The 26,464-nt window shown below is 42.3% G+C and overlaps 1 protein-coding gene across 1 annotated transcript in view; it reads left to right on the forward strand.

Moving 5' to 3' along the window:
- Window positions 1-26,464, forward strand: part of LOC139725644 (brefeldin A-inhibited guanine nucleotide-exchange protein 3-like) — a 53,324-nt gene that overhangs the window by 24,669 nt on the left and 2,191 nt on the right. Inside the window, exons 9-29 of the mRNA XM_071636736.1 lie at window positions 1,224-1,308; window positions 3,354-3,473; window positions 4,036-4,390; window positions 5,289-5,401; window positions 5,610-5,788; window positions 6,331-7,064; window positions 7,875-8,022; window positions 12,979-13,151; window positions 13,825-13,990; window positions 14,999-15,115; window positions 15,568-15,813; window positions 16,732-16,981; window positions 17,569-17,958; window positions 18,911-19,265; window positions 19,839-20,018; window positions 20,851-21,115; window positions 21,695-21,950; window positions 22,690-22,934; window positions 23,327-23,675; window positions 25,011-25,239; window positions 25,934-26,064. Of these exons, the coding sequence (XP_071492837.1) occupies window positions 1,224-1,308; window positions 3,354-3,473; window positions 4,036-4,390; window positions 5,289-5,401; window positions 5,610-5,788; window positions 6,331-7,064; window positions 7,875-8,022; window positions 12,979-13,151; window positions 13,825-13,990; window positions 14,999-15,115; window positions 15,568-15,813; window positions 16,732-16,981; window positions 17,569-17,958; window positions 18,911-19,265; window positions 19,839-20,018; window positions 20,851-21,115; window positions 21,695-21,950; window positions 22,690-22,934; window positions 23,327-23,675; window positions 25,011-25,239; window positions 25,934-26,064 (5,086 nt within the window). The remainder of the gene's footprint in view (window positions 1-1,223; window positions 1,309-3,353; window positions 3,474-4,035; window positions 4,391-5,288; window positions 5,402-5,609; window positions 5,789-6,330; window positions 7,065-7,874; window positions 8,023-12,978; window positions 13,152-13,824; window positions 13,991-14,998; window positions 15,116-15,567; window positions 15,814-16,731; window positions 16,982-17,568; window positions 17,959-18,910; window positions 19,266-19,838; window positions 20,019-20,850; window positions 21,116-21,694; window positions 21,951-22,689; window positions 22,935-23,326; window positions 23,676-25,010; window positions 25,240-25,933; window positions 26,065-26,464) is intronic.

A 26,464-nucleotide genomic window follows, 5' to 3' on the forward strand; every position in this document is an offset into this window, starting at 1 on the left:
CTGCCTCACACACTGACCAGTCAAACTTTTGGAACATCTACGTATTGCATGATTTCCCCCATCCCAGTGTATGAAGACTGTGTGAGTGTGTGTGTATGTTGGATTTGTCAAATGGTGCTTTAGTGCAGTGTTTTCAGAACATGCAGCTGCAGCACCACTTGGCAAGTCCGAGCACTCTGTGCAATCAAGTCTTATAGTGACGTAGTGTTTACTCATGTCATGAACTCATATTCTATAATCATTTTTATGTTGAAATTCCTTACATTGCTGTCATATTTGGACATCGTTGTATGTAAGTCATGATATTACATTATTTCTTACTCCTTTTGATTGTCAATATTACAGTGTATAATGTTTTGCTGTTTGTGTTTTAGTTGTGTAATTCTTAACTGGAATATATTAGCAATACTTTTGAGTTGTGAGTGCAATGCAAATGTTAAAAAATTTAGAATGTTTGACTATTGAAAAATATATTTTGAAAATGTTGAGCAAAAAAAAACCTTACTATTAAAAAGTGTAATAGTTGCATGAATGTGCATTTCAATGTTCATTCCACGAACAGAAACATTACCCATGGTAGTATAGTGGTGGTTGAATACAAATTTGATAAATTAGTCATTTAGTTGTGATGAAGTCATATGCCACTTGACCAAATACAACTGTATTCAGCTCAGTTCAGTACAATTGTAATCAGAAACGTTTGATTCCTGTGCAGTAATCAGTCACACTGTAGAGTAGTGCATGATGTGCATGCCATCTGTTCCTCTATACATTTCCCCTCTTCATGCACAGACTTTTATTCAAAAGCCCCAGTCATCAAAAACATGATTGTACCACAGAAAGAAACTTGTCTTCAAGCCTATACAATCATGCTGATAGTTAGTGTAGATATTGACAGCCATATGTTAAGTTACTGCTTGAGTGGTACAAATTTGTTCGTCAAAAAGTGAATGTGCATAATTCTTTAATCAGTTTGATGTTTGTCTTTACAGGACATTCTAATTTGCCATTTGTGTTAGCTGTCAAGTTTAATCTCCGTGGAAACAATATGTGCATCAGATTTGAATTAGATTGGCCAAATAACCTATAACAGTATACCAATTCGATATATATGGATTGTACTGTGTGTGTGTGTGTGTGTGTGTGTGTGTATGTGTGCGCGCAATATTTCAGGTACCTGGCAAGATCTTAATGTGAAAATGTTCCCACTTCTTCCTGTTTAGGTAACATCCTTTCCATAGACCGCATGTGTGGAGATATGGTGGCCGTCTTGGGATTCCTCTGTAACAAGGTGTCTGAAACACACAGGTGAGTGCATGCATCAGATCTTGTGGAAACATACAGACTGACAGGATTTATCAAACAGTAATGCTTCTCAACCTTTTTTAACCCAAGGGCCACTTTGGCTCCTAAAGGTTCTTCAGGATGAGGTTAGACAGAATACAAATGTTAGTTTAATACATGTATTTATTGTCCCCGCCGAACGAGTTCGAGCAGGGGACTATGAAACGGGCTCCATACGTGTGTGTGTCCGTGTGTCCGTCCGTCTGTCTGTCCGTCCGTCCGTCTGTCTGTCTGTCTGTCTGTGCGTCCGTGTGTGATCAAAATGTTCAATTTGCTACTTCTCTGTCATTTATGAGCCAATTTTGATTCTGTTTGCTTTATATGATAGCACTACATGGGAGCTTTGAAACTTCTACACAGAATTTCAGTTGTGACCTTTGACCTTGACCTTTGACCTATATTGTACATTTTGCTTCAAAATGCTACAACTTCGCCATTTCTAACCCGATTTCGATTCCGTTTGCTTTATGTGATGGCACTAGGTGAGGGCTTCAAAACTTCTACACAGAATTTTGACCTTTGACTTCTTTGACCTTTGACCTTGATTTTTGACCTATATTGTACATTGGCTACAAAATGCTACTCCTTCGCCATTTCTAACCCGATTTCAATTCCGTTTGCTTTATGTGATGGCACTAGGTGAGGGCTTCAAAACTTCTACACAGAATTTTGACCTTTTACTTCTTTGACCTTTGACCTTGATTTTTGACCTGCATTGTACATTTTGCTACAAAATGCTACTCCTTTGCCATTTCTAACCCGATTTCATTTCCGTTTGCTTTATGTGATGGCACTACAGTCTGTAGGTGAGGGCTTCAAAACTTCTACACAGAATTTTAACCCTTGACTTATTGACCTTTGACCTTGATTTTTGACCTATATTGTACATTGGCTACAAAATGCTCTTCCTTTGCCATTTCTAACCCGATTTCGATTCTGTTTTCTTTATGTGATGGCACTAGGTGAGGGCTTCAAAACTTGTACACAGAATTTTGACCTTTGACTTCTTTGTCCTTTGACCTTGATTTTTGACCTATATTGTACATTGGCTACAAAATGCTACTCCTTCGCCATTTCTAACCCGATTTGGATTCCGTGTGCTTTTTGTGATGGCACTAGGTGAGGGCTTCAAAACTTCTACACAGAATTTTGACCTTTGACTTCTTTGACCTTTGACCTTGATTTTTGACCTATATTGTACATTGGCTACAAAATGCTACTCCTTCGCCATTTCTAACCCGATTTGGATTCCGTGTGCTTTTTGTGATGGCACTAGGTGAGGGCTTCAAAACTTCTACACAGAATTTTGACCTTTGACTTCTTTGACCTTTGACCTTGATTTTTGACCTATATTGTACATTGGCTACAAAATGCTACTCCTTCGCCATTTCTAACCCGATTTGGATTCCGTGTGCTTTTTGTGATGGCACTAGGTGAGGGCTTCAAAACTTCTACACAGAATTTTGACCTTTGACTTCTTTGACCTTTGACCTTGATTTTTTACCGATATTGTACATTTTGCTACTAAATGCTACTTCCGGCGGGGACATATTTTACGCACCGCGTAATTTCTACTTTTCCTTGTTTTTTGGCTGAAATCGTGGCTTAGCCGAGAGAATTAAGCGGCCCATCGGTTGAGGAGCGGGCATATGCCACACATACAGCTCTAAAGCCTCGTTCTGTCTTTAGCTGTATAAAGAGTCTAATTTCTACAGGCCGCTCCTGTAACCCCGTTCCCTACACCTCTGACCTGTGTCTGAATGCTCTGTTGCACTGCGTTGTGCCTTTCTTGAATGATCTAGGGTTTGCTTAACAACAGACACAATGACAGAGGACAGAGGGTCTCCTGTATCTATGAATACCTGTTGACTATGAAGTGTGCCAGCGTGACAAACCACAGTATAGTATTCTGTAACTTTGTCTTGTAGGTTGTCGTTTTAACCGTTGTCTCTCTTAAGTGATTTTGGTAAAAGTGTATTTCTATTTGTATTGTGATATTTTGTGTGCAGAGCTGGAGCCAGTTCACAGAACCAGTCCCTGTTGACCTTTGAACTGGATGCCATCCTTGCCATGCTCGCCAACATGGAGCCGACGCTGCGGGGCAGCTCAGCATTCCAGAAGGTTCTATGGTAAGAACGCCCTACGGCCCCCTTGCAAGTCTACATGTAGGTTCTGGACATTTTTTTGTTTTTGTTTGATTATTTTGTATTTTGTATTTTGTAGCGATCCCCAACAGTGTGATGATAAGGCCACACTGGTAGACGGCATTATGTTTTGACTTGGAAATGTGGTCACGCGTTTCTTTGTTGTAATACCCTCACCAGAGTGGCCGTATCATTTCATCATGCCGCCTTGCAAACTCTTCTCTTTTTTGCCTTTTTCCCACACTAATGTGTGTGAAAAAGTCTCCTTTAACCATGCACCCACCTTGCTACATGTACTTGTGATGGAGTATAAGTATAGTTTTTAGTGAAGGGGTATGAGTTCTCATTACCTTATAACAAAGCTCTGTTGCCTCTTTGTTTGTTTTGGTATTTGATTTGATGTAAGAGGAGATGTTGCAGGCATTTCCACCTATTTATTCCTTACAAGGTTGTCAAGGTAGCCTCTAATTGGAAGCAAAAAGATGATGAATGTGATTGTGTGCACCATAACCATCCTTTCATTTTTATGTTTTATGTTTTACTTCAGGAAAGAGCTGTGTCCCACCTTAATTGCCATCCTTGGCATACCAAAGGACCAGAAGACCATCATCTCCTCCTCAACATCCTCCTCCTCCTCCTCGGTCAATCAACATCCGGATGCACACCATCACCCGGGCAACAATCACCTTGGCCAGGAGCACGGGCGGGGTTCCGGCAGTGCGGTGTCTGTGCCCACCTCTTTCCGGTCAGCACGTCAAGTGATCTACCACATAGCGCAGGAGCTGGTGAGGCTGGTAGGATGCGTGGCGTCCATGAGGCCCGTCATCGGATCGCTCCTCCACCGGATGCTGCTGTTTCCACCGCCCTCCCAGCGCAACGAGGCCCTCAAAGTTGTGAAAGATGTGAGTCAAAGTTATGATCCCTCTTGTTTACGTAACAAGTGTTTAAGAGTGTTGCAGGAAAACTATCCCATTACTTCACAGTCGGTCTGTCTACGGAGCTGAGAGATCCCTGTGTAATCAGGGCCCCATTCCCGCTTTATCAAAAGATACAATCGATTATAAATTTCCTTACCATACAGGCTGCCATAGACCTATAATAGAAATCAACTAGTATATAATCAATTATAACTCTTTACAAAACAGGGCCCTGGTGTTATTTTGTGAACCTTCATTTATGGTACATGATTTATATAGGAGCTCTTTTAATAGTCATCAGACATAAAGAAGTGCACAATGAGAGATTGCAAGGACTTACAAAAAGCAGAGCATTAAGGCTATGTTTGATAATTAAATATTAAGTCTGTGTTTAGTTATGCAAATACACTGTATGTACTTATTTATCAAATATCTCCTTCATAATGTTTTAGAATTTATTCTTTCACTGCTCATTGATGTACCAAAATACGATGAAGAACCTCCCACCTAAACTCTACTTTTCAGAAGTGAGAGAGAGCTTCATGTAGCGTATCTGTTCTCTGCTATCTACTCCTTTACAATTGACAGTCCTCTTTAAATGTGCACAGTGAAATAGAGACAAACTATTTTTATTTTCCTCTTATGCAAAGTTACATCAGTAATAATTCCACAAAAGACACACACAGTAGAACATTGAAATTTGTGAGAGCAAGTTAAACAGTTATAGTGAATTTTGTCTCAGATAGGGGTAGAAATTTCCAATACACATTTGGCATTTCTTGACTTCATATTGTATTGCATGTAATGTGTATTATATTGGATATTCACAATAGTTATAAGACTGGTGCCCATTTTATACCCCTTCGATTATGCCTCCTTGTAGATGCTGTCTACCCCTGCTCACATACTGGACCTGGCAGGACCAGCCATTGAAGGAGAAGAGATCACCAGTCTCTCTGGCAAGAACTACAAGGCAGACCTGGATCTCATCAAATTGTAAGTGGAAGGGAGGAGCCATGACATTTATCTAGAGGAATGCCAAGCCTGAATGAATGCTGTAAAACCAGAAATCTTTGCATGCATTGTAATTGTGCAATTGTATGCACATATTTAATAGATTAGTTACTTGTACACTGGATATTTGGTTAAATATTTGAGTACGGCTGAATTTTCAATGTCCATGCTTTCCGCAATATTTTGCCAGACTTGTCGATGGTATCTCAGAGGCTGCTCATTGCCCAGATGTCTGCCTGTCCAGCGTCGGCTGTGTGGGGGCACTGCTAGCATCCCTGGAGCAGATCGGCCATGGGAAGGGTGTGGCACAGTGGCAGGCAGAGGAGATTCTCAGGAGGGCCAAGGAGGAAAAGGAGGACAATGACAAAGGTTTGGATTTCTCTGCTTTTTATTCACTTAACCCATTAAATCTTGCATAATTTTGCTGCAGAAATTCTAATTTTTGTCTTCCTCAAATTGGCAACCCTGAACTTAAACTGCATGATACTTACTCAAGAGAGACTAATTGGAACAGGTTAAAGGGCAATTTCCCGAAATATATACAGTTTATGTGGATTGTGTGAATGCAACAGTATTTCAGTAGAACACAGCAGTGAAGTTTGAGGAAAATTGGACAATCAATTGAAAAGATATGAATTTTTGAAGCCTTGGCATGCCATTTCTTGTTATTGTTTGAGTGTGTAAATGTTTGAATGTTGTCATTGTTTGTTCTTGCATGTTATTCTATTGTATAACAGTCTTATGCAAGTTTCCATGGATGATGAAATTGTTGGAGATGATATACATGTGTGTGTATGCATTTTGAATGACATGTATTTATTGAGTATGAATGATGCATCATCTTAATGTATCGGTCAAATTTTATGACAAGTCTTTTAGACTGAAATTCCTGTTATTGTCACTTTTGGCAGACAATGACCATGAAACCCTGCCTGGACCACCATGCCTCACTCCAGAGAGCGTTCACTCCCAGTACATCCAGGAGACCAGTGAGACACTAGACAACCTGAGTCTAAACAAGCACCTCACAGAGAGTCCAGAGGACCGGGGTACAGTGGGGGATGTCGCCAACGGTTGCCGTGGTGATGGTCTGACAAACGGGATGGAGGGAGACAGGGAGGAGGCAGAAGAGGAGGAGGTGAAGGAAGATGACCTTCATGAGGTGGATCCCATTACCCCTCAAGGGACCGGAAGAGAAGATTCAGGCAAGGTCGATGAACGTGATGAAGAAGAGGAGGAGGGAATTGGTGAGGATGCAGTCGTTGACGATGCGGACCCAGTTGCCATGGCAGCGGCTGCCTTCGCTGCTGATGACGATCACGATCTCGACCCCAAAGATGACGACGAAGAGGACAATAAGGAGGCTGCCCATCCTGAGCCGGGGCTCAAAGATGGGGCAAAGAATGCAGAAGCAGATGGGCGGGATGGAACGGAGGGCAGAGATGAGATGGTGGGCAATGCATCAGCCACCAGTGGGGAGAACACACAAGTGGCTCGTGAGAAGGAGCTGACAGAAGACTCCCCACTGCTCTCTCAGGAGGACGACTCTGGCAGTAGACAGGAAGACAGTGTGACAGGCAATGATGATGAGACAGTAGCAAAGATCTCATCACCAAAGGGGAGCCCCTCAGCCGCTGCTGAGAAGGTGAGCTTATCAAGCATCCTACACACTTTCATTCTCGGTATCGCCAATACATGTACCTAGTTGCCATGCACAGAGCAGTGTTTTAGATGCATTATGGGGATAGCTCAGGGGACAAACTTGCCCCGGTTTTGGCTGCATATTCATTCACTCAGGTCACGTTCTGTCTTTATCCAGGGGTATTTTTTGTTGAAGATTTCTTCACTTTCTATCATGTGACCAGCACATTGAAGCCTTGCAGTAGTGAACTATGACTCTAGGTGACGGCAAGTCAGTAAGAATTAGAAACTTTCAACTCTTTTAAAGCTGAATTATATCCAAGAAAACAGGAGTAACAACAGGAAAAGCAGACAAATAACTCCATTGAATCGTATGGGAACTGCGATGTGCGCAAGACAGTGGCACCGAGGAATCCCACAGTGCATCTGCGCATTGGCGATACCGAGAATTCTTTTTACATCGAATATACATGTATCTCTCTCCCCTGCCCACCCACATAACATAGCTCTAACTCAATAGTTGCAGCCATACTGAAAGAGAGGTAAGAAATCAAGCATCTGTTGCTTTTGTTCTTTTCCCAGTCAATACATTTTATCTTTCCCACACGCATATCACACATAACAGTTGTAGCCATGCTAATGCTAATCATAGGCTGATGATTTATTATTGTTATATCTCAATCCCCCCGCCCCTGAAACTGAAAAAGAAAGAGCAGTGATCTAGTACCATGATATGTGATGCCAGAACACTGAGTATCTACTATAATCTTACAATGTACCACATTTATTTTATGCTGAATTTTGATGCCGTTAGGATGCCAAACTGAAGGCCGAGCAGGAGCGGGAAGCGGCGCGTGACTTTGCCGACGCCCTCCTGGACGCTCTGCCCAGGTTTCTGGCGTTCGACGACGTGACAGACATGGATAAGGCGGTGCAGCTGTTTGCTTCCAGATACGTCGAAGGTGGGTCACCCCTTTCTCTCTGATATCACATAGATTGAATGATTCCATTCAGACAGTAGTGTGCGGTTGTTGAAACAGTTTTGAAGATTCCATAGCTAAGGAAAAATGTAACCCCCCCCCCCCAACAAAATGAAAAGGAAAATATCTTGCAGGTGTACACGTATATAAATGGTGTTATTATATGTTACTATTAAAGGTAGATGCACAGTGAGCTTACCCTTTGAAATGCTGTGTGGTGTTAGGTAGACTAAATCAGGCCTGTGGAATATGATGTCCAAATGCTGTATTGTGTTCAGACTGCCCAGAGTACATTGTCCGAAGGTAAAAATTCATGTGATTTTTAGAGAGTTGTACGTTTTAGAGTTGTTACAATGCTACTTCCCACCCTTGCTAACCAAGTGTGGCCCTTAAAGTGTTTGCAATTTTAGAGCTTGTTCTGAAAAAGAAAAAGAAAAAAAGAGTTCTGTGCAAAGTCTGTGTTCAGAAAGTTTAGTGGTGAATGTCACATTCTATCAACTTTTTCAAATCAGAATGAATATATTGACTTTCCTTTGATTTTGTAAAGATTCCCCACCCCTTGCTGTAAATGGTGTATTGTATGATGTGTTGCTGGCCGTAGAAATCTGTGCACCTGCAAATGACTGCATCCAATCACACGCCAACCCTTGTCGTGGGTTACAGTTTGATGTGAAGCAATTTTGAGTACTCCCAACGAGTGTGCAAAACATCAAAATAGAGTCACCGATATATTTGTGCAGTATATCTGTGTTTGTAATCACCCACAGATATCCTGGTGCAGGGACTGTCCTGTGAGTAGATTGCACGGTTGTGCATGAAGACTTGTCCCAGTCAAAATTCAAATGATTTCTGACCCCCCTACAGAATGTTGTTGTTTTCTTCTTTTATTCATAGTCACACCATCACCAAGCACTGGCCCACCCCCTTTCTCCCCTCTTTATCCTCTTTTGTGTGAATTCCATGTGTTTCAGTCTCTAAAAGTACAGCATACATTGTGCCAGTGGCATTTAGACAGCACCTCACTTTCTGGTGATTGAATACTGTATACACTATATAATCTCAGTGAGTCTAATTTTTGCAAATGAAGTTTTGCAAATTATTTGCAAAAAATGTTTTCATACAGTTGATACAAATATGAGTGAGCTGATGATGTCATCACCTCACACTTTCCGTTGATGGTTTACTAAAAAATGACGAAAATTAAATGTTTCTGGTATTACAGTGTGAAACTTATTATCATTCCCAGCTGAATACTCTCAGAATAACAATCAGTCAGATATATTAGGATTTTAGACTGGGGCATATTAATATGTTACAACAACAACAAAAAAGGAAAATTCAAGATTCCATGTACAAACTATTTGTCAAGTTGTGGGGGAATGACATCATCAACTCACTATTATATTTGCATATCTTTATTTATTCATGTTGGCTGTTCAAGAACTGTTTTATGAAAATTAGCAAAATTTCACAATTTTATGACGTCATTAATTTTTATCAAATTTTTATATTAAGTTTTCACTTTTGTACTTACAAGACTTTATTCTGTCTTTATCAGACTCACTATAAACAGGTCTGAAATCCCCCTTTATGGTCTTTTGTCTCATGATCTACATACTACCCTTTGTATTTACGAAGTATTCATCATTGATATGTGTGCATGGGATGAGCATGTTTACATTTTCCTGTGTAACATTGGATAAGACCAGGATATTCTGGGGGTGGTCGGGGTAAAACCTTTAATGCTTCAAACTTTACTTGCAATTAAAACACTTTCCACCCGTCCTGTGTACACTTCCTACTTTAGTCTAAAAAATTAAATTGATTTTGCTGAGAATTAGTGCTCAAAAAATGGGAAAATCAGTCTGCAAATGATCGAAATTTGACATCTTAATCTGAAATTGTGGTGTAGGGTTCGGCAAAAACAAAATGGAATCAAGAAATTTATCCTTCATTTCTTTCAAAATTGCATCGATCATAGCTGGATATGTGTATGTTGGTCTTTTACCAAACCTGCCGAGCTGCCCAGGTTTGGCTTTTGATGAACCTGCCTAGCTATTGCATCTTTCTGTTCACGATTTCTGTTGAACAGAGGACAGGATGCATAAACAATATAGACACTGAGTTCAATAATCATTTTGTTTATATGGGACCAGTGTAGACTTGACGATCAATCCCAGCAGGTGGTGCTAGTCCTATCCTGAATTCCTACAGTGCTTATGCATCATCTTTTCTCCTTACATTATTCAATGTGCATGTGGATACAAATACCCATCACCATAGCGATGGTGTGTATTATTTCTCCTCTAGAGATCCCCTTCTTGGTCAGACCTTATATTGTCCCATTGTACAGCTGTTGCTCATATACAACTGTATGCAGCCAATTCTTTTCTCTGCTTGTGTTTATGATCCCAAGTATGGTTTTTAGCTCACCTGAGCCAAAGGCTCAAGTGAGCTATTGCGATCGCCCTTCGTCCGGCGTCCGTCGTGCGTCGTGCGTCGTGCGTCGTGCGTCGTGCGTCGTGCGTCGTCCGTCGTCCATCGTCCGTCGTCCGTCGTGCGTCGTGCGTAAACTTTTTACATTTTCATCTTCTTCTTGAAAACCCCAAGACCGATTTTCATCAAACTTGGCAGGTAGCATCCCTAGGGGGTTAGGAACTCAATTTGTTAAAATGGGCACCATGCCCCACCCAGGGGGCCCCCAGGGGGGCCCAAACCCCCCAAAATTAAGGAATCTGTAAAAATCTTCTTCTCTAGAACCAGAAGTGATAGAGCTAAGTTAATACTATGAGTTAGTACATTGATGACTGTAGTTTCAAGTTTGTTCATGGCAGAATCAGGGGTGCCCCCCTTGGGACCCAGGGGAGGGGGGTGGGGAGGGGTTCTAATGGGGCCTAAATTGTACATTTTCATCTTCTTCTTAAGAATCCCATGACCCATTTTCACCAAACTTGGCAGCTAGCATCCCTAGGGGGTTAGGAACCCAATTTGTTAAAATGGGCACCATGCCCCACCCAGGGGGCCCCAGGGGGCCCAAACCCCCCAAAATTAAGGAATCTGTAAAAATCTTCTTCTCTAGAACCATAAGTGATAGAGCTAAGTTAATACTATGAGTTTGTGCATTAATGACTGTAGTTTCAAGTTTGTTCATGGCAGAATCAGGGGTGCCCCCATTGGGACCCAGGGGAGGGGGGTGAGGAGGGATCCTAATGGGGCCTAAATTGTACATTTTTATCTTCTTGAGAACCCCATGACCCATTTTCACCAAACTTGGCAGGTAGCATCCCTAAGGGGTTAGGATCTCGATTTCTTAAAATGGGCACCATGCCCCACCCAGGGGGCCCCTGGGGGGCCCACACCCCCAAAATGAAGGAATCTTTTAAAATCTTCTCTAGTATCAGAAGTTATAGAGCTAAGATAATACTATGAGTGAGTACATTAATGACTGTAGTTTCAAGTTTGTTCATAGGAGATCCAGGGGTGCCCCTCGGGGAGGGGGGGGGGGGGGTGGTTGGGAAGGTCCAAATGGGGGCCTAAATTGTACATTTTCATCTTCTTCCTGAAAACCTCATGATGGATTTTCGTCAAACTTGGCAAGTAGCATCCCTAGGGGATCAGGATCACAATTTATCAAAATGAGCACCATGCCCCACCCAGAGGGCCCCAGGGGGCCCCAATCCCCCCAAATTAAGGAATCTTAAAAAATGGGACCTTATTGTACATTTTCATCTTCTACTTGAGAGTGCCTGGTCAAATTTTGGTAGAGCTGTGAATAATTTAGATTAGTGACTGCGTGAAAGGTGAACTTGCGATACTCAGGTGAGCGCTAGACCCGCGGGTCTCTTGTTGAAAATTATGACAGAAATTATTTCAACACTACGCTTTTTTTCTTTCATCCTGTTGACATTATGAGAGGAGAAACAAAATTGTTATGATAATGTTATGGTGGTAGGGCAAAAATTTTTCTGATAGTAAAATGTGCCGCCCAGAGTTTGGTACGTAATCTTGTCAATACTGACATCTTATCTTTTATCACCTGAAGGCTAAAAGTATGGTGTTTACAACCAGTAGCTACAATGTCCACCTTCCAAATTGTCTGGGCTTGCAAATTTTGATTGACATTAGTTTTATGTGTTTGGGAATTTTCATCAATTCTTCCTTGCAGTTATGATAATCATAAGATTTGAGATACATAAATGAGAGCTTTCGTAACTAACAATTTTTTAAAGATTAGCCATTATTAAAGTCAAATTAAGTTCAAAGTTCACTATTTGTTTTACTAGTAAAATTGTGTGCATTTACTGAATTCACATACGTAGTATGCCTATGTGGAGTAAGTTCCCCTTTCATAAGAGTAAAGAGGACTTTAACACATTAATGTGCATGTTCATGATATGATAGATACGTGTAGGTATACTGTTATTATGTTACTGCGTGCTGCTGATTCACAGAAGGGTCCCCATCCTACAATGCCATAGAGCAGGTACTTTTAATAAGTATGTGATACACTGAAGAAACCTTGTGTTCATTCATCTCTGTTCGTAGATAATGACATGGCTACAGTGTAATGTTCATATTAAAAATATAATTATATCAAGGCTTGATGCTAGCATTTTTCTCTGGTAGCCCATTTGGGCTACTAAAATCTTTAAATTTGAAATTTTGGTGCCCTGAAAGAAATGTACTGGCCCAAAATAAATAGGAACATCACAATCCATTTTGACTCTTATAGGATGTAGTTGCCCAGTTGAGCCCCTAAAAGATAGTATTTAAGGAAATTTGGTGGCCCGACATTAATTTTTAGTGGCCCCATGCCACTGGACCACTGCTATTAAATGTCAAACCCTGTATACCTATCCTTGTATGTACACATTATTGTTTCGTAATGTTTTGTGACAGCTAAATGATGTGTCTACTGTATGAAAATGTTTTGTACAGGGTACACCATGCGAAGGTCAGTCCGTGAAGGAGAGCCGTCGGGCAAGCTTAACCTGACACCTGTCATCAATGCAGATGGTATCTACGTGGCTACCTACTCCAGCCTGCTGCTTAACCTCAAGCTGGTCCGTAGCAACCACTACGATGACCCCGGCGCGCTCCCCCTCACACAGGTGAGTTTGGGTTATCTGCCATTCTATTGATAGGATGAAGAGATTGCTAAGGGGCATGCTGAAAAAAAAGTGGCCATTGTGGACAGGTAGCCACTCTAGACATGGTTGTTAACATGGCTTTTTTCTTGGGGGGAATTGTGTTTAGTGGTCGCATACGGCGGGTGGTCGCTATATACAATAGATGATGGTCACTATAGACAGGTTGAACTGTAGTATACACTAGTACTTTGCTGTATTTCCTGTTCCATTATGTGTACATTTATAAATATATACCCTGCTAGTGGCAGAGTACATTAACAGATGAGTAGATTGATGTCTAATGGTGAACATAATTATACAACATGTAGATTGGTAGATAGATGGATGGATAGATGTATAGATGGATGGATTGATTGATGGATGATAAGATGGATGGACAGACAGACAGGCAGATAGATACATGGATATTCAAAATGTCTTTATTACTGTCACATGTTGAATTGTATGTATTTTTTTTTCTAGCATTTTTGAATAAGTCTTGCTCAGTGACATTGCTGACATGATTTAAGACTTGAGAATAAGTAAACATTGTCACTGAGTTCAAAGCTTAAAACAAAGCAAATAATGGTGATAAAAACAGTGGTCAATATTTATGAGATCATCATTTGTATCTGTTTGTTTTCTATTGGCACAGAAACAATTCATTGACAGTGTGCATTACAGCGGTGTGCTAGTCTACCTCTCAGCCACCTGGCTGGGTGAGCTGTACCGAATCATCATCACAAGAAACCTGCTGGGGGAGGGAGGCTACAGGCCAGACCTTTCCTACTGCAATGGGGCACTGGTCTCTATTCTAACAGGTCAGGCACTTCCCTGCTCTCGGATGGTTGTTGTTTGTTGTTGATGTTGTATCTTGTGCCCATCTACTGCTGTAAGCAGTCTGGCTGGTATTGTAGCATTATGTTGATTCGTCAGAAATACTAAGGAAACTCAGACAAATTGATAAAGATAATTGATAAAATCATTCTGTTTTTGTGCTCATTCCATATAACACTTTGAAGTGACTGTGTAAACCCTGGTGTTCTTTATTTATCCTCCCTGGATCTCATGCCATGAAAGATGTTTAGAGGGTAGCAATTCTTACCAGAATGGCAACTTCTTGTAGCAACAGCCAATCAGGAAGCTGGATTCTTGTCAATACCCTGACACTTACCACTGCAGTGAGAGTTATTATCATAGCAGCTTTCTATGAAATGGAGTTTTGATCTGACCCTGCTGGTAGAAAAAAAAAAATAGAAAAATGAAATGGAAAAAAAAAATTATAATAAGAAGAGAATGTTTGATTTGACGGAAACTCTTTTTTCTTGTCCATTTCCCTGTCTATATGAAGTACCAAGAGAATTACTCACTCTCTCTAAAACATGAGTCTCTGTGGGCATGTTATTGAAAAGTGAAATTTGTTCATGCCATGTTTTCAAAAGAACTGTGTGGAATAAGTCAGCTTCAGCATACTTTGTTCAACAAGATAAATCTTTTACTCCTTATGAAAAAAAAAAGATGTCAACAGTAGATTATGTTCATTGTCTACAATGCAGATGTATAAGTGTGGTTTCTATTTTTATGTCCTCTTTGTTGCTGCAGTAATAAGAGAAGAGACAGGGGATCGTTAATAGAGTAAAGGATGAATTTATCATTATTTCTGTTTCCAACACAATAATACCAGTTAGTATATAAAGCAATATCCTACCCCACCAAAAACTTTATAGAAGGCCTATGTTAAAGATTTTCTTGGGAATACAGTAACTATGTAGAAGATAATGAGGAAAGAAATGTAATTTCTTCCTATGCTGTGTTTCTCTGAATCCTAGACATGGATGGCCTGGGTAGCCAAGAGCTTGGAGGTCAGATGTTGCATGATGCTCCCACCTACAGCCCCGGGATCAAACCCCTCCTTGCCACCAATGCCAATCTCGAAGGTTCCGCAGGTGAGTTTTCTCCCACATTTGAGTGCCAAACAGGCAGTCATTTACATGGTAATGTTTTTTTCATTTTCATATTTTCTGCTCTCTGAATTATGATTTGATGATTTTTAAAGATTCACAGTTGTATTGTCAAAATTATCGCCTATTTTTTAATTGTTTTCTTTGTTTTCTTTGTTTTTCTGCAGATTCAAGTTCAATATCGTTAGTTGATAAAAATGAATGTATACCACAGGTATGTTATTGCATTTAAACTCTTCACATTGTCGGTTGAGAATGATAAGGGTGTTAAGTTGCCACTAAAGCCATAGTGTTCAAGGCAACTTGAAAGCCCTTATCATTCCCAACCGACAGTATGATGATTAACCCATGAAGGAGTAATTGATACTGTCCACATGTAAATTTATAAAAGAAAAGGTGTGATTTATCTGGGCTGTGTCCATGTGTGTGTTATACAGGTGCTATCTTTGCCCGCCAGCTGCTGACCACATTCTGGAACCGTGTCTTGTCGGTGCTGTCCACCCCACTGTCGTCCCGCCACACCATTGGTCAGAGCGGGGGACTGGCCTTTCTGCTGGGAGGCGAGGGGAGTAGCAGCAGCAGCGGTGGAAGCAGCAGCAAAGAGCAGAGCAGCCGGGAGCGAGACGCCATCTGCCTCAGCCTGGACGGGCTACGCAAGGCGGCTGAGCTCAGCTGCACGCTAGGTGAGACAGCTTTTTTCTGTTTTCACTGTGAATTGAGGGTCAGGTGGGGTGTCTGTCTGGTTGTAGGTGCTCTCTCTCTCTCTTTCTCCGTTGCACTCATTCACTGGACCCCCCTTCCCCCGGGCCTTTTCAGGGCATTACGATGTCCAGAACTGAAGTGGTTAGCTCTAGCGTAAAGTGGCAGCTCATTTCCTTGTACTAGTAATGATGATGTTGATGATAATGAGAACAGTATGATACTATAATATTGATATGTATTAACAGTAATATTTTGTAAATACAATGATGGTATTACCATTATTGCCACAACTACTACTACTACTACTACTACTACTACTACTACTACTACTACTTCTACTGCTGCTGCTGCTACTACTACTACTAACTACTACTACTACTACTACTACTACTACTACTACTACTACTAACTACTACTACTACTACTACTACTACTACTACTAAATACTACCACCAAAACCACCTCTACTTCTACTTCTACTTCTACTTTTGCTCTTTCTACTGATGGTAATGATGACAATAATGATGATATCCATCATTACCTGTCATAATTATCATCATCATCATCATCATAAAAACAGTTCTGATGACATAAGGGATGCCAACATTCTAATATGACAATTTTCTGTTTTTGCAGAGGAATAATTTATAAAGGGAGTGACAGTGGACTAATTTACCAAATATGTAAAGAGTAATTTATCTAAAAAACAACACTATTTCCATGGAGAGTTGTTTAAGTCTTTAAAGGCACATACCAGTAACTTCATGAATTCATTTTATTATTTCTTGGCAAAATAGTGTGATCAGTACTGTAGCTACACTGTATTCAATCAATGCCATTTATCATGCACACTACTGGAGTATCTCATGCCCTACCCAACCCTCAACCCCAATATTCAGGTCTCCAGACAAGATGTGCGGCCGTCTTTGCTCAGCTCAGTGAGGTGTCCTGCGCCAGCGACCATCCCGCCTCGGATATCACCACCCAAGAATCTTCCTCCTCCTCCAGAATGGCCAGCCTGAGGAGCAAGCTAGGCAAGGGCCACGGGATGCGGCTGCACGCTGCCCATGTCCTCAGCATGGACGCCTTGCTGTCCATGGGGCTGGAGATGGGTAGCCACTCCCCCGACTGCTGGAGCCATGTATTCAGGTAGCCTGGTCCCATGGCCAGTCGTAAACCATGTAGTGCTGCGTACAGTCACATAGCTCTTCAGGCTGATTAATAATGATACTTTCAATCTCGGACCACAATCTCAAAATTCTTGTTGACATTATGCACACATGTTGTAGGATGCCAGTGGTAATTACAAAGTTTTGTTTTGGTCTTTTTTTGTATGTCAAGGAGAGTTGTTCATATCATATCTTGCATATGTAACGTCTTTGCTGGTTGTTTGGATCACACAATGGATATGATTTCTCTGTTTGTGGTGCTTCAGTTCTTTTTTTTATGTGTGTAAATTTCCAAAGTCTTCATCGTGATAACATTCCATCACCTGCAAGATTCTGCAACAAAGAGACTTGAGGTGACTAAGAGAAATAAAGTTAGGTAATGGAAAATTAGACAAAGGTTTGCTGGTGATGTGACATGGTGTGTGAAAACTGAACATTTACCAGTTTTGAGGCATGGCTACCAGTGTGTACCAGGTGTACCAGGTGTATTTGGCAGGACAGGTTGTGACTTCTGTCATTATGCAATGCATCTCTAGCAGTGTGTATGGATTTTTTCTTCCAAACCAGGTGCTGTGCCTTTGTGTCCCAATTAGAACACACCCAGTTCAGCAACACGTCTGCTCAACCCCCAGTCACCACCCTCCCCAAGGTCAGGGAGCCTACAACGGGCATCGCCGAGAACCCAGAGGACGTCGACGACCTCGACCTGCTGCCCCCCAATTACTCTGCCTCCTCGTCGTCGTCAGCCACGACCCCATCGGGCCCCCAGGCACCCCACTCCTCCCAGGGAAGGGGGGATGGGGAGGATGGGGGAGGGGGCGTCGCCATTAACGTTCAAGAGATCATCAAGAAGGAGAAGGAGGAGCTGGGGTTTGAGATTGGCTCCGCCAAGGGAGGGCTCCTCACCGTAGCCAAGGCGGCCAAAGTCGTGTGCGGACTGTCGGCCGGGGTTGACAGGTGAGTGGGATACCAAAGCCAGGCTTCCTTTCTAGCACTTTGTCTGTAATATGTATCCTTTCCACCCAAGGGTTCCCTCTTCAGTATACATGCTATCCTTTCAGGGCTTCCTGTATAGAATTTTAGTCTAACAGTGCAAGGTACTTCTTCATACACTGAAGTAAGGAGGGATGAAATGGTTTAGTACTGTATACGCCATATATTTAGCGAGTCTAATTTTTCAGGAATCAGGGCTTCCGTTCAATTTTGCGAGTGGTTAAATTTGTGATCGTGGAGTGCGCAGTACTGAACAGAAAAATGTATGTGTGCACGTCTCATTCATATTGGGATCAGAGTCAATATTTTTGCATGTCTTTAGATTCGCGACAACACCTAACTTGAGAAATTTGCGAAAATAGAAACCTCGCGAAATATTTGGCATACAGTACCTGTGTCCACATTCGATGTACTCACCTGGCAGGATTCAAACTCAGCCAGATGTCCTAAATAGGACCAGAGCCTCATGCAGTACTCCACCTTGTTTTTGGGTAGTTTTAACTTTGCTATATTTATTCATTTATTTTGTTGTAAATGTGTGGGATGATGTTGTTTTCTTCTATACAGCATCAACCTCTCTTATACTCCATAACTCAAGAATGCTCTACTGATTTCCGACTTCTTCAGGACTCTCATAACAATTTGATTTATTCATTTATTCTTATATCACTTTTCAAAAGAGACACGCTGTCATGATTTCAGGTAAAGTCACTGCTACGTCAAAATAGTTTTGTTATGCAATGTAGTGTGCCACTAGAAATCAGTAGAGATTTCGCTGAATGAAAATGAAAATTGGTTACTGTGTCTAGAGCATAAACTTAAGGAACCCGAGTATCAATGTTGCCTTCAAGTATTAATGTTAACCACAACATCATCATTAAGCTTCTTTCGGGGGGATTTGTTTCATCCCTTACAGAGTATTTGATGATGCTGCGTCCAACCTCAACCTCCAGGCCCTTCTGGGTTTCCTCCGGGAGCTGTGCACCGCCTCCCAAGCCCAGCTCTACCGCTCCCCGCCGCAGCAACCTCATCAGCCGGGCGTGGCAGGGTCAGCCTCCGGTGGTGGTGGTGCCGGACACGCCCACTCTTCCAACCGCAGCATGATCGCCCCCACCTCGCCCAGCAAGTCCCTCCCAACGGTGGGGAGGGCGGAGACCTCTCTCCTCCTCTTCCGGCTGGGGGACGTCATCCTGAGGTGCGTGCGGCACCCCAGCCGGCCCCTCTTCCATCTCATGCAGGCTTGGAGTGTGGTGGCCCCACATCTCATTGAGGTGAGACCTGTGGGAGTGAAAGCAAACTTGGCTGTGTGGAGGCAATATAGAGTACTGTATAAAACATCAATATTTTCGTGTGATTAATTTTTCATCCTGAGTGGCTCAAAAACATATTCACGGGTTCTTGAATTCGTGTTGCACAATTTTCAACCCACTCAGAATGTATAGTGAAAATTGTTAAGACATTTTCGTGGGTTTTAGAATTTGTGCTGGCCAGGAGTAGTGTGAAATACACAAAAATTAATGTACCGCAAAAAATTTCTTAGTTTACAGTACATATCTAACACAGGTTGAAACAGTGAAGAAGTGGGTTATGGATGAACAAATAATATATAAGCAATGATTTTGAAGGAGAGAATAGAACATAGATGTATTAGCCTTGAAAAGCTCTATTATAGGTTTTGTTTGAATAAAATTTAATCACATATCATTTCAAGTATACAGATAATCAATAAATTTAGCCTACATCTTGCAAACCAGTATTTACAAAATGTACATGATTATACCACGTATTGACAAAGTATTGATATTTTCCTCTCTTACTTTTATCTCCCTTCTCCCTGGGGCCAGGCCGCCTGCCACAGGGACCGGCATGTGTCCAAGCGGGCCATTGCCATCCTCCACGATGTGCTGACGGAGGTGATGATGGCGGGCCAGGAGCTGCCTCACTTCAACTTCCATGAGGCCCTTCTCAAGCCTTTTGAGAGCCTGCTGAGGCTGGAGCTCTGCGATAACGACGTGCAGGACCAGGTAAAGTTCAGCCAGATATTTAACTCTTTTTAAGTGCCATGGTGTAAACCCTCTGTGTGCCACATTATTCTTACATGGCAACGTAGTCATGCTTTGGGAAACACATTCTGTTTTTCAAATCTACAAACATTACTTTTATAGATTTTTGTTACCCTGGACATGTAATGAGCTATGAAAATTGGAGAGAAAATGTCAAGCTTTGCCGGGATGTAAATTGTATGACAGATCTGTGATTGTTTTACTTGCAAATGACCAGTAGCTACATTATTGTAGGGGCATGACTTTTGCACTCAGAACAGTGACAGAAACTTGGAAATCAGTTTACTTGCAAATCCAGTAGGGAACACCGCATGATAGTCAGTCACCATATAGAATGCAAGCTACGTGTTACAAGAATGGAATTGCGAGAAACTCTTTCATTGTACTTTGGCATTTGGCGATTTATCGATTGGTTTGGGTGGGTTTGTGCGTTTGAGCACAATATGTAAACTTGGCACGCCATCGACTGAGTCATACGTGCGAACATGGCACATAAAGAGTTCATACTATTCTAGCTCACATGACCTTTGATTTGGTTCATGAAATCCTCGGATTTCCTTCTTGTTTGTTGTTGTCTGCATTATTGTAAAAATGTATGTTTAGCGGAAGCAGCATGCAGGGATCTACATATTATGAAGCTACACGCTTGCTTTCCAGGGGGCTAAAATCCTTGTCATTTGTGCACATTACTCTTTAATGTGGCATATGAAATTTTGATAATATATGAAAACGTTAAACACCCTAAAGAGCTAAGCCCTGTGAAGTAGTTGATTGTGGAATTTCATGTTCTCAGGTTGTGTCTTCAATATGCGAGTTGGTGGAAGGCTCGTTCTCGAACATCAAGTCCGGATGGCGGCCACTGTTTGGCGCACTGCGTGCCGTCCGCATGCAGCCCCACCAGCGGACGGAGTCGGACGAGTCACCGGACCGCTCGGAGCACCCTCTGGCACCAGTGTGCAACGTGTTCGAGGCGTTCCTGAACACCGACAACGTGACGGTGTTTGCCAACGCCGCCATCGACTGCATCTTGTGCCTGCTCAAGTTTGTCCGGGGAGGAAGTAAGTTCGTCCACCCTGACCATTCACTCTTATCAGACATGCCATTAACCTTATACAAACCCAGGCACTTGACTGTAACTTGCCGAGCAGTTTCATCAGTTCTCATGTAACCCCTTACGTGCCCGGGCATTTCGCTATAACTTGCCAAGCATTTTCATGAATAGAATGGCTGATGTTTAACCCTGTATGTGCTTTAGTACATGTCTATAACTTGCCAGGTGTTTGCGTCAATGGTCGTTTAACCCTCTAAGTGTCAAGGCACATGGCTGTAACTGTGCCGAGATTTTTCATCAGCATTCAATAATCCCTGTAACCCGTTCAGGACGAGTTCTGAGTATACTCGGGGCAAGTGTTTATGGAAATGCGTGTTGTAGCAAAATCAAACTGTCCTCAACGGGTTAAACATGATCTGGATGTATAGTTAGTAATCCCACTCAGTTGTAGCATTGTGCCTCAATGTGCCTCCTTAAGTCCATGGATTAACTTAACCCAACAAATAGAATTTTGTTCCAGCTACTTATGTATTGTACAGATTTTTATTCATCTATTTTTTGCTTATGTTATACATTATGATCAAAGGTAATGCAAGTATGTCCGAAGAGGGCAGTGAGTCTGAGGATCTCCCTGGGAGCAAGCCCACGTCGCCAAGGCAACGACCTCCCATGACCTACGGCGTCTTCGACCTCTGCTTCCCCGCCCTCAACTACCTCCACCGCTGCCACAAGATCCTGGCCTCCATTCACCAGATGCCCTCCTGCCCAATCTTCAGGGGCTCCCAGTCCATCAGGCTCGGTGCCCGGGATAGCTTCCCAGTGGGCGAACTGTCCCCTCAGAGGTTAGGCATGCACTGTGAAAGTGCCATCATTGATTATCCTCCGATTTGGTCAAGAGTGCAGCAAGTGGAAAGATGATGATGATGATGGTGGTGGTGCAGGGGATGATAGTGATGGTAATTATGACAGTGATGGTGATAAAAATGTTGATGATGTTGATGGTAATAAAGATGATAATGGTGGTGACAATAATGATGATGATGGTGGTGATGATAGTGGTGATGGTGGTGATGATGGTGATGATGATGGTGGTGATATTTGAAGATGATGGTGACTGTGATGGCGATGGTGGTGGCAATGTTGGTGATGGTGATGATGATGGTGGTGGTGGTGGTGATGGTGATGATGGTGGTGACTGTAATGGTGATGGTGGTGATGATAGTGGTGAAGGTGATGGTGATGATGATGATGATGGTGACTGTGATGGTGATGGCGGTGATGATGTTGGTGATGATGATGGCGATGGTGGTGGTGATGGTGAAATTATTAATCATGGAAATCAATGAGTTGTTTCACTTTGATAGAAATATAGAGAAAACCACTCTGGTAAATTTCTGGGGTAATTTTCTCCTTCTGTGAATTGCTTCGTGCGAAGAACAAGCTACTATTGCTGGTATTTCGTTTGTAGCAAAAACATGCAGTGCCTTCATTGTACGATGCTAAATTGAATATTGTTTAAATTGAGTGTTATGTATGTAACAGTTCGTTTATGTTTTTGATATGTTTTCTTTTCTCCCGCAGATCATTTCCTCTGCCCACAAGCCCAACGTCTCCAAAGCCTTCCGGCCTTGCATTTCTCGGCATCAGCGAGGAGCTCTTTGAACCCATCGCCATGGATTCCGTGGACGACCACACTGGCATCATCCGGGTGTGGTTCCTGCTTCTGGAAGGGTTGACAGGGGCTGTGGCCCTGTGCCCCCGCAGATACCAGCCCCCAACCCTGGAACTTCTCTTTGAGCTCCTACGCTCCATGTCAGTCAACCCTGGTTGGTATCATTCACAGGAGTGGTAATGTTACTATGGCAACATACTAATATCTTTCCTTTATTTCCCTTTTTGTAGAGGGTTCATGTTTCCTCTTTCCCACTGTTTTACACACTTACAAAAATTTTCTTTGGTGTACACTTAAAAGAGAAGAAGGATATCATTTTGCATGTGTCTTTTGTACCCTGGAGAAAAAAAAAAACAGTGATAATTGTCAACTTTGTGTGTTTTGAGCTCATACTGGAAACTTTTTGAATAGAATCAGTAGTGCATTGCACTAAAGATATTTCAAGTTTCACCAGACTTTTTCTTTGTCCTGAACTGACATCTTGATATCCTGCATAATGTTCTTTACTCAGGGATGAAAGGTGTGCATGTTCCTCTCTGTCCTCAGGTCCATTGTTTGGTGTCTACGCTGTCACAGAACTCCTCCTTCCCATGATGCACTGCTGGGTGCGGCGTAACCGCCATGTCCACTCGACGTGGGACGCCACCACGGCGAACTTCAAGCAGGCGTGTGGTCTGGCCACCGACCTTGTGGTGGAGCACCTCACCGGCAGAGACCGGGAAGACAGTGCGGACGGTGGCCACGGGCCCCAGGGGTCACCGGGGCCCAATGGAGACGGTCAAGGCCGGTCCACACGAGGGCTGTGCCTCATGCTGAAGCAGCTACTGGACATTCTAGTGGAGTGTATCGGTCAGGCAAATGAGTCGGTGGCTAGACTAGGCTGCTCCTGTATCAGGTGAGCTCTTGGATGGTGAAAGTCGAGGGCAAAGGTCCCTAAGATTTGTCTAAAAATGTCCCTTTCCAGACATTTCTTCAGCCAGGAATGTTCCTCTTGAATGTTATTGAGTACAGAAGGACAGTAGTGAAAAATTTTTCTGTCATGCATTCTAGTATGTATATGTCCCCAGCCCCTACCAGATAATGCATATTCTATTGCTATACATGTATGTCTGCAGACCATATAAGTGTCTGCTTATCTTTCATGTTTGCCATTTTGCATCTGTCAAAGTTTCGGCTAGGATCAAAAGCTCAGGCCCCCTTTCAATATACAAATGATGCACAGGATAGAGTGTGTTAGTGAAGGCGTATAGTGCACTCGAGGGTATTTACAATTGTGAAACATGCACGAGGCGAAGCCGAGTGCATGTTGCACTACATTGTAAATACCCGAGAGTGAGCTATACGCCTCCACTAACGCCACGAAATAATCCTGTGCACCATTTGTTTTATGAAATGGGTCGAAAATTTGAAAACTAACAGCATTTTTCAGCGTTTTTCACGTACCTTTGTGGGTCAAGACGTCCGAAGATGTTCGTCCCAAACATTTACGCACGTCGCACTCGGAAATCCCGCACATACAGTATAAGTATGATGGGGGGTTGGGTTTCCGGACACTCAAGTTCCCGCATGAAAACTTACTTATTTTACATAGAATATGCACCCTTTACCTTAAAGACTTGATGGACTCCTCATATAGGCCTACTAGACAACATACTCTAAAAACGGCGTGAGAATTAACCTGCTAAATCGTTGGATTTGCCCTTCAAAGTGACTCCATGTACGCGTCCGGTCCCACAACGCTTGGTCTACTGTACTGTACAAAGTGTACGTATAAGAGTACGAGTATACGTACGGCACACATATGCATGCACAAGGGAAGAAAGGCCGGCCGGCCCGCAGCCCGAACTAGAAGTTGTTTACAGGATTGACAGCGCGTACTGTATGCATGCAATTCAAAGGAGCCGCCGCGCGCACAGACGATCGGCAATAGGATTTAACATGCAGTGCAATGGGACTAGAATAGCCAAAGCACACGTGACTCATTTCAGCGCTTCCTATTGGCTACATTCTTGAACCCATTTTATAATCAGCTTTATTCATATTTACATATTAAATCTTGTAGTCAATGGTCATGGTAAATCAACTTCGTCTATAGGCCTACATAATGAGGGGCCATACTTTTGAATAGAGTCATTATTTGAGAATGTGATGGCATCCTGTCGAATGTGAGCAGCAGTTAGTTTGCCCCGGATTATTCTCTGATGGCGATCCCTTCTTTTACCCCTCACAGACATCTGCTGCTGAGTGCTGGACCGAGTTTCTCCCACGACATGTGGACGGTAGCTTGCAACGGGATGCAGCGGGCCGTGGCCACCAGCCTCCGCAGCGTGCGCCAGCTCATGTCCTGCTTCCAGCCGGGCTCCGACGACTTCATGGGCGACGTCTGCCCCGTCAAGGTGGCAGCCCGCCGGGATGTCACTGACATCGAGTACATCCGGCTGCAGCAGCTGGCGCAGCAGGTGAGAAAAAGGCTCGGCTGCAATTTGATTTCAATGATTCCTTGTGTAATACAGTGAAGGTTCATGAAGTTCATCTTTACCAAGGAGGTTGTGTTTGTCAGCATTGGTTTGTCTGTCTGTCTGTCTGTCTGTCTGTCTGTTTCTAACAAAGTCCTCGGTACTGGCAGTTTTCTTTTGTTATCAAAATGTTGTCATAGCTGAACAATAAAGTACATAAAGATATACAGATGATGATTTGGGGACCTGAATTTTAACTTCGTCGTAGCGAGAATTTCCGAAAACTGTGTTCGTTGTAATGGAAGTACACCTTATTTTATTCTTTCTGAGTTCTATCTGAGCTCATGTGTACTTTTTTTTTCTACTATTGATGCATTTGAATGTGTGTTACTCATTAAAGACAAAAAAATATGTATATATATTATTTTGGAGGGAGAAGAAGCTTGTTTTTCCCTCAAGATACATGCTTCATATAGTGCCATATATTCTTAATTTCCTGTTTGGGTCATATTGTTCTTGATTGTGGAACACGTCATGTACACATGCAGTATACATAATGATGTATACTATGTATGTAAACTTGTAATGCTCCATGCTCCAAGTGGACCAAGAAAAATTTGCTCTGTCCATAACCTTACTTGCACGCTGCACATCTTTCCATGCAGTAAATTTCATGAACTTTTTGTACATGTCAAAGGTGTTCCTACTAGACACCCAGCGGATGGCCACAGTCGACGTTGCCGTGGGAGATGAGCCAAGGTCGTACATCTTCATTATCTACCCACCGGAAGTTGACCTCACCACCAACATCGACCAGATCAAGTCCAGGTACGGGCCATGATGAGTTTAAGAACTCTCTTTTCATCATAGTTGTAACTTTTTGTATAGTAATACCGTTACAATTTAGTTACATTCCTGGACGTTTTGTCAATGTTAAAAAGCAAGGGCAGGTATAAAAACCAATAATGTCTTTAAGGGGGATAATATTTGTAAATAAAATAAAATTTTTCATTTCTTATTCATCATAACATACTAGGGTGGTGAAATATCATTGCCATAAGATTCACACCCTAGTTATAATTTCATCTTAATCCCCATACTCAAAGCCTGAAAACAATTATATTTTTCCAAACTTTTCCTCTTATTTTGCTGGGGATGTACATGCATGTGATCAGTAAATGCCAAGCATTGTTAGTCTATCTCAGCATTGATTTATTGGATTTGATGT

Source organism: Diadema antillarum, unplaced genomic scaffold (genome assembly GCF_040938485.1).
Source record: "Diadema antillarum isolate AM-2024a unplaced genomic scaffold, OU_Dant_1.0 seq00000053_RagTag, whole genome shotgun sequence".
Taxonomy (NCBI): Eukaryota; Metazoa; Echinodermata; class Echinoidea; order Diadematoida; family Diadematidae; genus Diadema; species Diadema antillarum.